This window comes from Fomitopsis serialis (assembly GCF_022376445.1).
Source record: "Fomitopsis serialis strain Sig1Antser10 chromosome Unknown B0H18scaffold_251, whole genome shotgun sequence".
NCBI classification, from domain to species: Eukaryota; Fungi; Basidiomycota; class Agaricomycetes; order Polyporales; family Fomitopsidaceae; genus Fomitopsis; species Fomitopsis serialis.
The window spans coordinates 20,428-32,666 of NW_025955211.1; the positions used below are offsets into that span (position 1 = coordinate 20,428).

General features: G+C 57.6%; 7 protein-coding genes across 7 annotated transcripts; 3 read left to right on the forward strand and 4 right to left on the reverse strand.

Moving 5' to 3' along the window:
- Positions 1-326: 326 nt before the first annotated feature.
- On the reverse strand, positions 327-1,771 carry B0H18DRAFT_1055087 (uncharacterized protein). Its single transcript, XM_048031043.1, has 6 exons — positions 1,396-1,771; positions 1,287-1,334; positions 1,205-1,251; positions 971-1,148; positions 732-907; positions 327-677 (listed from the first exon to the last, which is right to left on the reverse strand). Exons 1-6 carry the CDS (start codon positions 1,694-1,696, stop codon positions 345-347), a joined length of 1,083 nt encoding a protein of 360 aa, XP_047885346.1. The 5' UTR covers positions 1,697-1,771; the 3' UTR covers positions 327-344.
- A 153-nt stretch (positions 1,772-1,924) lies between these two features.
- Positions 1,925-2,521, forward strand: B0H18DRAFT_1127422 (uncharacterized protein; the record flags this gene model as incomplete). Its single annotated transcript, XM_048035282.1, has 1 exon — positions 1,925-2,521. The coding sequence occupies one exon, from the start codon at positions 1,925-1,927 to the stop codon at positions 2,519-2,521; it is 597 nt and encodes a 198-aa protein (XP_047885347.1).
- A 1,044-nt stretch (positions 2,522-3,565) lies between these two features.
- B0H18DRAFT_917894 (uncharacterized protein) lies at positions 3,566-5,287 on the reverse strand. Its single transcript, XM_048041599.1, has 7 exons — positions 4,998-5,287; positions 4,814-4,944; positions 4,583-4,756; positions 4,344-4,529; positions 4,009-4,289; positions 3,817-3,950; positions 3,566-3,768 (listed from the first exon to the last, which is right to left on the reverse strand). The coding sequence occupies exons 1-6, from the start codon at positions 5,155-5,157 to the stop codon at positions 3,896-3,898; spliced, it is 987 nt and encodes a 328-aa protein (XP_047885348.1). The 5' UTR covers positions 5,158-5,287; the 3' UTR covers positions 3,566-3,768; positions 3,817-3,895.
- Positions 5,288-5,451: 164 nt separating this feature from the next.
- B0H18DRAFT_1055100 (uncharacterized protein) lies at positions 5,452-7,506 on the reverse strand. Its single transcript, XM_048031044.1, has 2 exons — positions 7,117-7,506; positions 5,452-7,054 (listed from the first exon to the last, which is right to left on the reverse strand). The coding sequence occupies exons 1-2, from the start codon at positions 7,258-7,260 to the stop codon at positions 5,603-5,605; spliced, it is 1,596 nt and encodes a 531-aa protein (XP_047885349.1). The 5' UTR covers positions 7,261-7,506; the 3' UTR covers positions 5,452-5,602.
- A 2-nt stretch (positions 7,507-7,508) lies between these two features.
- On the forward strand, positions 7,509-9,011 carry B0H18DRAFT_1055104 (ubiquitin-conjugating enzyme/RWD-like protein). The gene is made up of 5 exons (XM_048031045.1): positions 7,509-7,557; positions 7,611-7,792; positions 7,848-7,880; positions 7,944-8,074; positions 8,131-9,011. The coding sequence occupies exons 1-5, from the start codon at positions 7,534-7,536 to the stop codon at positions 8,526-8,528; spliced, it is 768 nt and encodes a 255-aa protein (XP_047885350.1). The 5' UTR covers positions 7,509-7,533; the 3' UTR covers positions 8,529-9,011.
- A 191-nt stretch (positions 9,012-9,202) lies between these two features.
- B0H18DRAFT_1217205 (uncharacterized protein) lies at positions 9,203-10,454 on the forward strand (the record flags this gene model as incomplete). The annotated part of the gene is made up of 4 exons (XM_048036688.1): positions 9,203-9,344; positions 9,400-9,407; positions 9,466-9,609; positions 9,663-10,454. 4 exons carry the CDS (start codon positions 9,203-9,205, stop codon positions 10,194-10,196), a joined length of 828 nt encoding a protein of 275 aa, XP_047885351.1. The 3' UTR covers positions 10,197-10,454.
- Positions 10,455-10,762: 308 nt separating this feature from the next.
- Positions 10,763-12,215, reverse strand: B0H18DRAFT_1127427 (RTA1 like protein-domain-containing protein; the record flags this gene model as incomplete). Its single annotated transcript, XM_048035283.1, has 10 exons — positions 10,763-10,935; positions 10,989-11,040; positions 11,105-11,123; positions 11,179-11,344; positions 11,403-11,442; positions 11,493-11,573; positions 11,638-11,673; positions 11,719-11,824; positions 11,884-12,028; positions 12,077-12,215. 10 exons carry the CDS (start codon positions 12,213-12,215, stop codon positions 10,763-10,765), a joined length of 957 nt encoding a protein of 318 aa, XP_047885352.1.
- Positions 12,216-12,239: the final 24 nt, after the last annotated feature.

Below are 12,239 nucleotides of genomic sequence, written 5' to 3' on the forward strand. Positions count from 1 at the left end.
TTTTATGCGGGCGCGAGGATGGGGTCCGTTGACCAGGCAGTGAGCAGGAGTGGAAATGGGTGAACCGTGCTGGATAGGCTCAGACGATAGGCCGTATGATAGGTAGGGTCAGCTGAGCGGGAAGGCTTCCGAGTCAGACGCAGGCCGAGCGATGGAGCAAGGGCTTACGTACCGGGCGACATCGTAGCGATAGCGTGGAAGTACCAGGGCTCATGCGGTAGAGTGAGGAGCGAAATGTCAAATGAGTGAATGAGAGCGCGTCTTCTCACGTCGCACTCGTTGCAGGTCATCATCGGGCTGTTGGTGAGGGATGCTGTACCGGACGGAGGACAAACATAGACTGGTCATGTTTCAGGAACGTCTTCATTACAGACGGGACTCCATGAACGAGCTACACGAGAGGTAACAAGATGGTGAAGTGCGTATGTTAGTACTTCCGCAGACGCTCCATCCTCAGCTAAGACATCCAGCTCCTCCATGTCACGAAATATTACGTCGAGATGCTTGGCTGCGCCAGACATATGTGCGATGCGACAGCAAGCCGCGTGGACGCTGAGATACCTTGGACTCGGTAGCGGCAGGTCGCGATTGCCGTGCGCGACGAATTGTATGTTCTCCGGAAGACCGAAGCCCTTGTGCGTCATGTATGATGCTAGAACTACCCGATAATGATTGGCCTATTGTGAACGGTTTATAGCCAAATGGCAGAGATTAATTGTAGGAAGTCTCACCTTATCTGGGATTGCTTCAAGCCAGAGGTCCATTAAGTCAAAGGCGTGTTGAAATGACCGTGCGAGGGTCAAGATGTTCTCCAGGCGGTGAAGATTGGTGCCCTTGGCATCTGCCTTGAGTTCGCGGCACACGTCTTCGTAGCCAAATCGCTTTAACATTGTCCACGCCATCGCCACTTAGCATTCCTGATAATGTGTCACCTAATTGACGAGTGCGCTATATAGTGAGGGATTGACACGCACCTGGTCTCCGGATTCGCCAACCTCAGTGCTGTCGAGCGAGTCGGGGAAGATGTGACTGCACTGCGTGGCGTTAATCTGCTCCTCTGGCCAACGTTGAACAGCGACTTCATCTTTGAGGGAACGGAGATCGACCGCGCGCGTCAGCATACAGCGGTAATCATCCCTGACGAGAGCCTGTTTAGCCCGACTGAGACTGTCTGATATTTGGCATACATTCAACACGGGCTTACAGCGTTCTTGGCATCTATATGATTCCGCGGGCTGGACTTCAATTTGCCTCAACATCCTGCTTCGGCCTATCGAAGGAGGGACGCGAGGGGAAGTCCGAAGGTACTGGAGTTTTCCCTCTCGGTTTCCTGACTTCTGCGGTGTCATACTCCTTACGGTCACAGTAATGAAGGGGAATGTAGCCGCGACTTACAGATGCAAATGAGATGCCTGACGTACACCATACCCAAATCGTAGACGGCCTCAAAGCGGACACTGTCGTCTGAACTACTGTTGCAAGACGCGAGTTCAAGCTTGAGTGTGCTCAAGGCCGTGCTGTTCGGCGAGTAGAGGAAGAGGTAGCCGACGACGCGGGCATACATGATTTGGTCGGCCTTGCTCGCCGCCTTCTCCGCCGGTAGGACTACGGTGCTGTATAGGCTGAGCGCAGTATTGTCCTCCGGTGGTATGAGTAGTTGGTTCCGGACTTGGGCGACGGAAGGTAATGCAGTCATAGTCAGCGATCGCGAAGTGGTTACAGTACCGTTGCGTATACGTTCAGAGTTGCAGGAGCCTGAGGAGGAGGAGGAACTTGCAGGTGGTCCGGACCAGCCATTTCCTCGAACCAGCTGGTCACGAGCCCAAAGAAGCGCCGCGATGTTCGACGCGGCACCGGTATACAGTCTACTCTGATCACTGCGACTACTTACATGCACAGGTGAGACAACTGCGGGGCTGCGAGAATGAACCTACGCCGGAATGGTGTAGACCGGCTTCTTCTACGTGCCAGGACAACGGCGCATCCACGAGGATCTCTTCTACTAGCCATAGCACGCTCGCACCGACAGGCGTCCGACAGCTCACGGGACCGCGACCCAGCTTCAGACTGGCCGAACCCCGTCTCCTCCTCGTCCATCATCGTCCGCTCCAAGTCCACCTTCGAGGCATTCGCATCAAAGCTGCCAGAACGCCATGGGCGCAGCGAGCCCGACTGTGCCTCCCAGGACGTCTCGCGCTTCCTAGCCCACCTCAAGGGCACCACGTCGCGTACGCGGCGCGCGACACACGCGATGTGGGCCTGGCGCAGTGGGTCGGCGAACCCGAACGGCGCCCGGTCGTGTGCGGACGACGGCGGCGAGGCGGGTGCGGGCGAGAGGCTCGAGCGCCTGCTGGAGCTCTCGGCGTGCGAGGACGTCGTGCTGGTCGTCTTTCGGTGGTATGGCGGCGTGCAGCTCGGATCGCAGAGGTGGAAGTGTATCTCGCAGGTGGCCAAGGAGGCGCTGGAGGCTGGGCAGTTTCGCGGCGGCCAGCCTGCGGAGGGTGGGCCGAGGCGACGGTAGCCGCAGGCTATACAAGATGAATGGGTCGCCAGCGCTCGAGAGCATAAGAGCATCTTGTCGCCGTACATACGATTGATCTTTGACGGTCTAGGTGTCTGACGGAATGTACGGCTATTCCAGACTGGTGGGCAGCACTGAACAGGCAGGCTAGAGCTGGTGCTATGGTCTGACCGAGTCAGCGGAGAGGTCCATACAGTAGGGCCGCAATACACTGCTCCTCTGAGCCTTTGAAGGACGTACCGCGCATTGCGCAACATGCATTTTTCAGCGGTGAGGCATGTCTGTTATGCTCGTGGTCTATCCGATCTCAACGTGTTCTCACCCAATGGCCAGGATAGTCGAGGCGTGTTCAACCCTCTGAGGCATCATCCGAAACACTTCATCGTACATACAATACCGCAAGCAGTGAAGACTGACATACGGCGTTCCAGTCTTTGGCATGCAGTGTTAACGTCGCAATGTACCAATATCTAACAGCCATCATCAGGATCATTGCTGCTATCCGGCCTAACTAGCGGGCTACTACGATGTTGAGCGCATGCGGCCCGTCCATCTACCGGAGAGGCTCCGGTTCAGTACAAAAGATATGACGATTGGTGCCAAGATCGTGACATTTAGACCTTTCGAAGTGAAAACACCACCGCACAATTACCATGCGGCCACACGCACGGAGCAGGTGCATTCCGAGTTTTCTGCAAGCCCGCATCGAAAGCCTTGGCGATTGTGCGCAAGGACTTGATATTCATAGAACTTGGTGTACTTCCCTATGACGCCGTGTATGTAGCAGTCTCCTGCCATCGTTCCCCAATTGACTCGCGCTGTGGAATCGCGGGCTTACGACGCGCAAGCTCGTCAGTGAGTGCCTGAATGCTGTTCTTCGCTTTTGTTGTAGCCTGACCTCATCGCACAAGCTGACGGCAACGCCATCGTTACTCTAGTGTCTGTCTGTTCAGCTTCGCCGTTCACTGTATATCGTTCTGTTCGCTTGCGAAGTCTTTTGTCGCAGCCATGTTCGTCCCCGTGAGTCATTCCTTCACACCGTTCTTGACACGTCATATTATTATCTATAGCGATTGAGCAGCTCCTTGTGTAAATATGTATGTGACATTACGAGTGCTGGTGACGCTGTCAAAGGCATCGCATTTTGTACCAGCTCACAGCCAGAGTCTAGGAGAAGGAAGCCTCGGACGAGCCTCACAACAAATTCATCGAGCGTAACCCAATTCGGTGAGCTGGTTCACGGTTCCCTGCAAGAGTGTGAGTGGATTGGCGGATGCTGGCTAGGAGAAACGCACGAGCAAGGTGGCAGCCAGAGTTTCATAGACGTGAAGTCCATGAACGCGACTGTTATACAGTGACGCCGGGATCTACGATTCATGAATAACTTTTGAATTGCAGGAATAGGGAAAGGGTCGGCAAGGAAGACATCCTGGTCCGGGTAAGACATCAACAACCATTGCCACCACGGAACATCAAATCACACGCACACGGGATCTATACAAGTCGATGAAGAGCGTATGCTAGGACGTCCGCAGACGCCCCGTCCTCGGACAAGACGCTCAGCTCGTCCATGTCGTCGACAATCGCGTCGAGGTGTTTCGCTGCGCCGACAATGCGCGATGCGACAGCACGCGGCGTGGATGCTGAGATACCTGGGACTCGGCAGGGGCAGGTCACGATCGCCGTGTGCGACGAATTGTACGGTCTCCGGGACTCCTACGCTCTTGTGCGTGTAGCCGGGCGCAAGGATGACACGATAGTGGTTTGCCTGTTGTATACGACGCATATAGCCGGGGTCGGAGTGCAGTGACGGGGGTCTCACCTTCTCTGGCACGCCTTCTAGCCAGAGCCACATATTGTCAAAGTAATGGCGGGTCGAGGGTTCGAGCGTCAAGATATTCTCCAGGCGGTGGAGATTGGTCTCCTTCGTATCCGCCTTGAGTTCGTTGCACACGTCTTCGTAGCCACATCGCTTTAACATCGTCCACACCGTCGTCACGTCGCATCCCTTGTAATGTGTTGTACTGATAGTGCGTTATAGAGTGAGAAGTTAAGGCACACCTTGTTCTCGCTTTCGCCAACCTCGATGTTGCCGAGCGAGTCGGGGAAGATGTGGCTGCACTGTGTAGGGCCAATTGGCTCGTCGGGCCAGCGCAAAGCAATGAGCCTCTTTCTGTAGCAGCGGTTGTCGACCTTGCGTGTCAGCATGCAGCGGTAATTATCCCTGACCAGGGCCTAGAGTCGAACATGGTTGAGATCCCGAGATCCCGCATACATTCGACACAGACTTACAACGTGTTTAGCGTCCAAATGATTCTGCGGGTGAGGATGCAGACCCGCTACGGCTTCCTCATTCGGCTTACCCAAGGAAGGAGGTGAAGGGTGGTCCGAAGAGACCGGGGTTCTCCCTCTTGGCTTTCTGACTGATTGTGGTGTCAGCCGTACAGCCGTCAAGGGAGGCGGGATTATCACTCACAGGGGTAAATCAGATGCTTGACATAGGTCTCACCCAGATCGTAGACAGCTTGAAGTCGATCGTTGTTTTCCTTGCAAGACGTGACTTCGCACTTGAGTGAGCTCAGAGCCGCGCTAGTCGGGGGATAGAGGAGGAGGTAGCCGACGATGCGGGCGTGCATGAGATGGATTGCAGTTCCGGCCTCGCTCGCGGCCCTTTCCGCGGGAAGTACTACATCGCTGTATAAGCTGAGTGCGATGTTGTCTGCGGGCGGTATGAGACGTTGACGATGGAGGGAAGGGAGTGCGGTCATGGGCCAGAAGCTTAAAGTCAAATCTCAATCTCGATCGATTGAGTTGTTGTGACGCAGATTCGCAGCACGTGCAGGCATGCCGACCAAGCACCCTCAGGTCCTGATTCACAGTCAAGGGGTAGTGGCGGAACACACCTTACAAGCTTAGGGCATATCCACGAAGGCCAGCAATCAGTTGTTGAGAGCTTCGCAAGATGCGTACACATTGGTGTACATGTACATGTACAGAGAAATACGGACTAGTCATACAGCCAACTGGCGAGTAACAATATCAGTGCCTACTGAGAATCCATTGTCCGCGTGCTGGTCTCCATCAAACGAACTGGAATCCGCCAAAGTCCCCGAACGTCTGGTCAATGGACTGTTTACGTACGACGAGCGCCTCCACGATCAGCCGCGGCTCTCTTGCGTGCACAGCCGTGGCAGTGGCTTGGGCGACGGTCACGTCTGTGGTCGTGCCTGGGCTATCCGCCTCGACAATGGACACAACGGCATCCAGTCCGATGTCTGCCGGCTCGCTTGGTTCAACGCCGACATGGAGAGACACCAAGCCCGAGATGAGGTCTTCCGCCATCGCTTCCGCTGCCACCGATGTGGCCTCTGCAGTCAAGTCGTCGGGCCCAATAAGAGAGGCGGTGGGAAGAATCGTCGAGTCGTCCTGTCTGATTGGGGAGGTGGTCTCTGCACTAGTGGCCGTGGAGCTTGAGGGTGCGAAGCCACTCGCTGCAAGCAGTGCCTGCCGTTTCTCCTCGCGTCTCCGCTCGCGCGCCTGTCTCCGAAGGGCAGCCTTCGTCTCCTCTCCGTTCGGTATCACGATGCTCGCGCTGGTACCAGTGACCGCATCGGCACTGGCGTTTCCCTTGCGCGTCGTGGGCACGGTGCTGCCCGTCTGCCATGGGTGAGCCTTCTTCTCTTTGCCAGCCCCCTTGTCTGTGTACTTAGCCCGTCGCCCCGCTCGTCCGTGCAGCGTCACTGGACCGGAATGCACCGGGACAGGCACCGAGCGCCTGAAAGGCCGCGGTTTGTACACGGACGCAATCTCAAGGTCAACTACAAACGGAATAGGAGAAAGCACGGTAGCAGGTGCAGTGCCGTGGCCAGTGTCGATGTCTAGATGCGGCGGCTCGGGCTCCATGGAGAACATGGCGAGGTCGTCATCGAAGGGCGCGATGTACGGGGAGGACTGCGGGGACGGCCGATTAGGGTGTGTGGTAATTCGGTGTACGAAGCTGTCTGGAACGGGCAGGCCGGGCATGGGCGAGGCGCGGGAGGAGTCGGCGGGCGTGGCGAGCTCGGAGATGAACGCGCTAGGGCTCGCGTCGTCGTCGTCGTCCATATCCGTGGTGTCGAGCTCCGTCTCCGTCTCCGTTTCTGTTTCTGTAGTCTCCGTTGCCGCGGTGTCGTCGTCGGCCCCGGTGAGAGGGCTGCCGCGACGGCGAGCATGCATGCGGCCCGCCCACTCGCCGGTACGAGGATCGATGTAGCGGGAGGCCTCCTCGGCGAGGGCGTACATGGCAGGCGGCACCTCGATCTCTTTCACGACGATGACGGACGCACCAATCTCGCCGGCCATGCGGTCCAGGGTCTCGAGGGAGGCTTCCAGGTCGGCGCGCGAGAGACCGATGAGGGCGCCGCTGTCGGCAACGCCGAGCTCGTAGTACGCCTGGCCACCGCCCTCGAGGAGCCGCCATTTCAGCTGGGTGACGAGTCGGGCGAAGCGGGCGGTGGAGATGTGGGTGAGCTTGAGCTTGTACTCAACGTTACCCTGTGTGCGGAGACGCGAGTGAGTAAGTGGTATGGACGCGGAGCGCGGGACGCGAAAGTCACCTCTTCCACTTCTGGCAGAAGCTTAGGTACGCCGTCGTGGATGTGCTTGAGGCTGTCTGCTGAGCAGCCCGAGGGCGGAGAGGGCAGGAAGGGGTCCCAAGGGCTGGGGACGCGGGAGCTCTCTGATTCGAGGTCGCTGAGCATGGTTAGATAGAGATAAGTTTATAGTGTAGCACGGAGAGATATTCGAGTGATCATGGTAGTTCCCGCCGTCAAAGAGGCAGGCAGTCCAAACTATACACTGTGGTTGCAGTGAGGGAGGACGAGTGGTTGGCTGAGGTTGACTCACCTCAATGTCAGCTCTCAGCCACACGGAAATCATTAAATATTTTCCCGCGTTAGGTCTCCCTTATGTACGAGCTTCCCGTGCGCCATGTTGGCCAGACGCCGTCCCTGGCTTGACCTCCGACGCTCAGCATGCCTCCCCCGCTCTCCTCATCCGTAGGTATCCAGGCATCTTCTCTCTCGCCCGTGCACCCGCTAACCGTCCCCAGACGACACTCAAGCGCATCCACCGTGAAATCGCGGACCTCAAGAAGGAGGACCTCGGCAGCATCACGCTCGCGCCCTCCGACGAGAACCTCTTCAATTGGACGGCGACGATCCCCGGCCCAGAGGGCAGTGTGTACGAGGACGGGCTCTTCCACGTCGAGATCACCCTCGCCCATGACTATCCGTGAGTGCGTGCGTCCCCGCTCCGGCGAGTGTGGCTGAACCAGCGCCACCCACAGGTTCAGCGCGCCTAGAGTCACGTTCCGCACGCGGTGAGTCGCGTGCACGGCGCGTCGCGTGGCGTCGGGGGCACCGATACTGACGCGTCCGCGCAGGATCTACCACATGAACATCAACGAGCGGGGCAACATCTGCATCGACATCCTCAAGCACAACTGGTCCCCCGCGCTCTCCCTTTTCAAGGTCATCCTCTCCATCTCGTCCCTCCTCACGGACCCCAACCCGAGTCAGTCCCCGGCCCTCTCTCCCTCTCCCGCGCGCCGCCGCTGACCCCACCCACAGAGGACCCGCTCGTGCCGTCCATCGCGACGGAGTACGTCCGCAACCGCCCCCAGCACAACCGCACGGCGCGCAAGTGGACGGAGCTCTACGCGCGCCCGCCGCCCGCCCCGTCCTCCGCCAAGGGTAAAGGCAAGGCCACCGCGTCTCCCGCGCCCGTACCCGCGGCCACGTCGCGTGCGGGCCCGGCGGGGTCGACGCGCACGCAGGCGATCACCATCGACGACTCGGACGAGGAGGGGCGGGTGCCGCACGGCCGGGCAGTGGGGGCGAAGCGGAAACGGGAGCGCACGCAGGAGTCCGGCGGGGGTGCGGCGCGTGATGGGGCGGAGCCGCCGGCGAGGAGGAGGAGGACGGCGCGGGCACCGGCTGCGGACGACGTGATCGTCATTGAGGACTAGCGGGCACGGTGCGTTGTGACTGTAGGATGGCGGGTGTACGCATGACTATGGGATTGGATCCCGGATTGACATGGAATCTCTGCGATGTTGTCGCAGAGGCAGATATGACGGACATCCACCTGGGCTGTGTGACTGAACGCGAGACCTGATGATAGCGGGGTATGATGTGTTAGAGCAGACAATCCGAGTTACCCCTTGCCAGTTTACATTGTCCAGTTGCTCCAACATTGTGGACGAAAGTGCACACGAACGACGGACGCAGGCACCCACGCCGTATACATTGTATACTCGCGTTGATCGAGAGCTAGGTACGTCCGATGAGGTGTACTAACCAAATGCAGTGACTAATCGTCGGCGAAGCAAATCGCGGATGGGCTGCGACGCAGAGAGCCGTCCCTGCGACTGCAAGAGATGAGCAAACAGTCCGATAGTGGTACGCACCCTGTATGAAACCACCTACTGGCAACCCATCGCGTCGTCTACCGTTGCAGTGGCCGGGTCGCGAACATGACGACGCAGATCATGCCGCCGTCGAGCCAGTCTGCGTGCGCGCGGGTTCCGCGGGCGCTCCGACTCGACGGCCCCATCTCGATCACCATGTCCAGAATGGGAACTCCGATCTTCCCGGGGTTCTTCCCCTCTCCGAGTCGCAGCCTGGCTTGCCTGCCACCGCCATGCCGTCTCTCGCACATATTCCACTTCCCCTGACGAATGGACCTCCCCCGGGATTCGAGTGGGATCAACACTCCATTTCCGAACTGTCGACGACCACCGCCTTCGACGCAGGCATAGACCGCCGCGACACCGTTCTAGGTCGTCTGTGGGATCCAGACCGTCCTTCAGCGCTGTCATATCATCTCGCAATCGGAAGCCGAAGTTGTCAGTCATTCTTATGTGCATGCCAATGTTCTTACGGGCTGACACAAAGTTTGGACAGTGGAAGGATTTCCGCAGACGTCGGTGGATCCCGCGGCAGGCCAAACGACATCCCGAACATGAACCACGCAACGGCCTGCTAATGTGTCCTAACGACTGTGCATTTTTCAATAATTACCTCTTCTTCATATGCTACATACCCAATGTGAGCCCTATTATTCTCTTCTTTCCGTGAACGTGTCATGCAACTGGCGACAGATCCGCAAGTTCATACTCGTCAACTACTCTGACAATCCAGATCTCCGATTGTTCCACGGTAAAGCCCTCGGGCTCGATGTCCGAGACAGGCACGCGCCGTTCGCCTGTCTGTTCATCCTCCAGGAGATGCGCGTCCGCGGCCACCACCCCTTCGCGCCCGTCGATCCTGACATACCTGCGGACATCATCTGGCAAGACTGGATCCTGTCAGAAGACATATTGCGCTCTCCGTCGGACGTGGCAGGCTTCTTCCGCCGTGACCGCCCGGACACTGCTGATCTCGACCGCAACCCTACTCTACTGGCACAGCTACCACCTCGGCCTCTGACGGTCGATGGAGGAGCACCGCCTCGCACTGGGCACTCGATGGCGCTCAACCAAGATGTCATCGCTGAGATTCTCGCTGCGACGCGTGCCTCGCCGTCGTGGAGGGCCTGCGTGATGGAGGGCACGAGCTGGGACGGCACGGCGGAGGACAACATACAAAAGTACATTGCATCTGTTGATGTACAAGAAGACCATGACGGTGCCTGATTGTGCACATCGCTGCCGCCCGTGTACTTAGATTCGAAGGACGTCTAGAACTCTTGGTTGTGTCGATACCTCGTCTTTTCGGCGTACTACGCATCTTCTCGTCGAGTGACTGTTCTGTATCAGTACCATGGGGTTCTCGTCGTACAACGACTGTTCTGTATCATTCGTGTCTTTCGTTGCGGGACGAGTATATCATATGATAGTACAGTCCGGGGATTGAGAAGGGACGGTAATGCACATGGCTCTGCGTTCTGGTGACCGGCGTCGGCGAGAATTTTCATCGCAACCCCACACTGAAACCCCGTCCGCACCGGCGACAGTACCTTCGAATACGCGCATTAGGGATCCTGATATCCAAAGACATTAGCTGGGATGGTACTGCGCGTTGTCCGGCGCCGTGACGCTTGGGTAATGCGAAGTTGATGCGGGATGTACCGACGAGTTCTGCATTAGGTCAACAGGTAGGCTGTACAGTAATAATATACATGACGGGAGGCATTACAAGTGTTCCCAGGCTGTTCGTTTCGGCGTCCTAGACTCCCGATTTTCCTTGAGAACTGATATGTTTATGGATACCTACGGGACACCACCGTCTTCACCGGCGTGGCCGGCTCGCTGTTCAGCTTCTCGGAGTCACCGCGGGACGCCTTCCACGTCTCGCGCTTCCCGAGGAGGTAGCCCGGGTGGAGGACGTTCAGGCAGAACATCGCGAGCGTGATCATCCCGCCGTCAAGCCAGTCTAGCATGCGTCGGCGAGTGAGCGTCAGTACGGTGGATCTGGGGCGGACTTACTGAAGTAGTGTTGGGTCGTGATGATGTACCCGTCCCACCCTTCGGCGAGTTCCTGACGTTGCGATCGTCAGTCGCAGATCGGCGTTAGTCGCTCGGGGGCGGTAGTAAGTGCTCACGATTGTCCGGTAGACGGATCTGCGCGGAAGCCCTGGATCAGCACGGGGTAGAAGCGCGGGATGGTGGTACGCACCGGACGTATATGCATAGGCTGCTGAAGGTCAGCCCCGCGAGCATCAGCTTGGTGCTCCGGTTGAAGTGGTGGTGGCCCGCGGCGTGCACGACGTTCCTGACTGGCTTGTCGTGCAGGAAGCGGAGCACGAACTCGGCTGCGAGCAGCATATAGACAGTGATCGAAGCTAGTAGTGGTTCAGATTCATGGGTGTCCTGCGGAATAATGACGTAGGATATACACACCCATTTGGAAAGCAATACCGGCAAGCATGATGTTCCCTCCCTGAAGGGCCAGGGTCAGCACACGAGGGAGACGAGAAGCATGGGGCATACGGTAGCGGGGCTTTCATATTGGTTGACAGCAGTCGCGGCTATACCTCCACCGACAGCCTGCACGACTAACGAAATGATGTCCTGTGTGCATCTTGTCATGACTGTGGGGTCAGCTGTTAGGAAATGCGATGCTTACGCAGCTCACGAAGACGGCGGTATCTGGTGGTATCCGTATAAACATCTAACAGCCGTCAACAATACAGTAAGTCGGGAACTCACACCACACAGGACTTAAGCGGCTGTAACGTGGACCCAGGCGGCGGATGAGCTCGCCGAGGATGACAAAATTTGCAGCTACCAGTGGCGTCGGAGCAATAATCGTTGTCACGATCCTTCCGAGCCATTGCGCTCAGAGTTGCAACACGGGGTAAGATAGGAGAACAGTACATACTGCATCAAATACGGGTTCTCTGCATCGACATTCAGACTCGACCACAACCTCCCGACCCAGCCCAATATCTCAAGAGCACCGGCGGTGCATACAGTGGGCAGAAGCCACCATAAACGAGTGTGCACGGTCTCTACAAAATGAAGGGCTGTCCGATACTGAGCGGAGCCGCCGGAGAGGGAGAAACCTGACGCACCGGTAGACAGAGAGAACAATACGAGAAATAGAATACATATCCACTCAGTGGGCAGGTACTCGTACGGGTTCTGGTTGAAGTCGTCCGAAGACGCGCGTGCGCGCAGGATAGCCTGAGGAGCACCTAGTCGGACAGACATGACGGGAACACGAAGAGGGGAAAG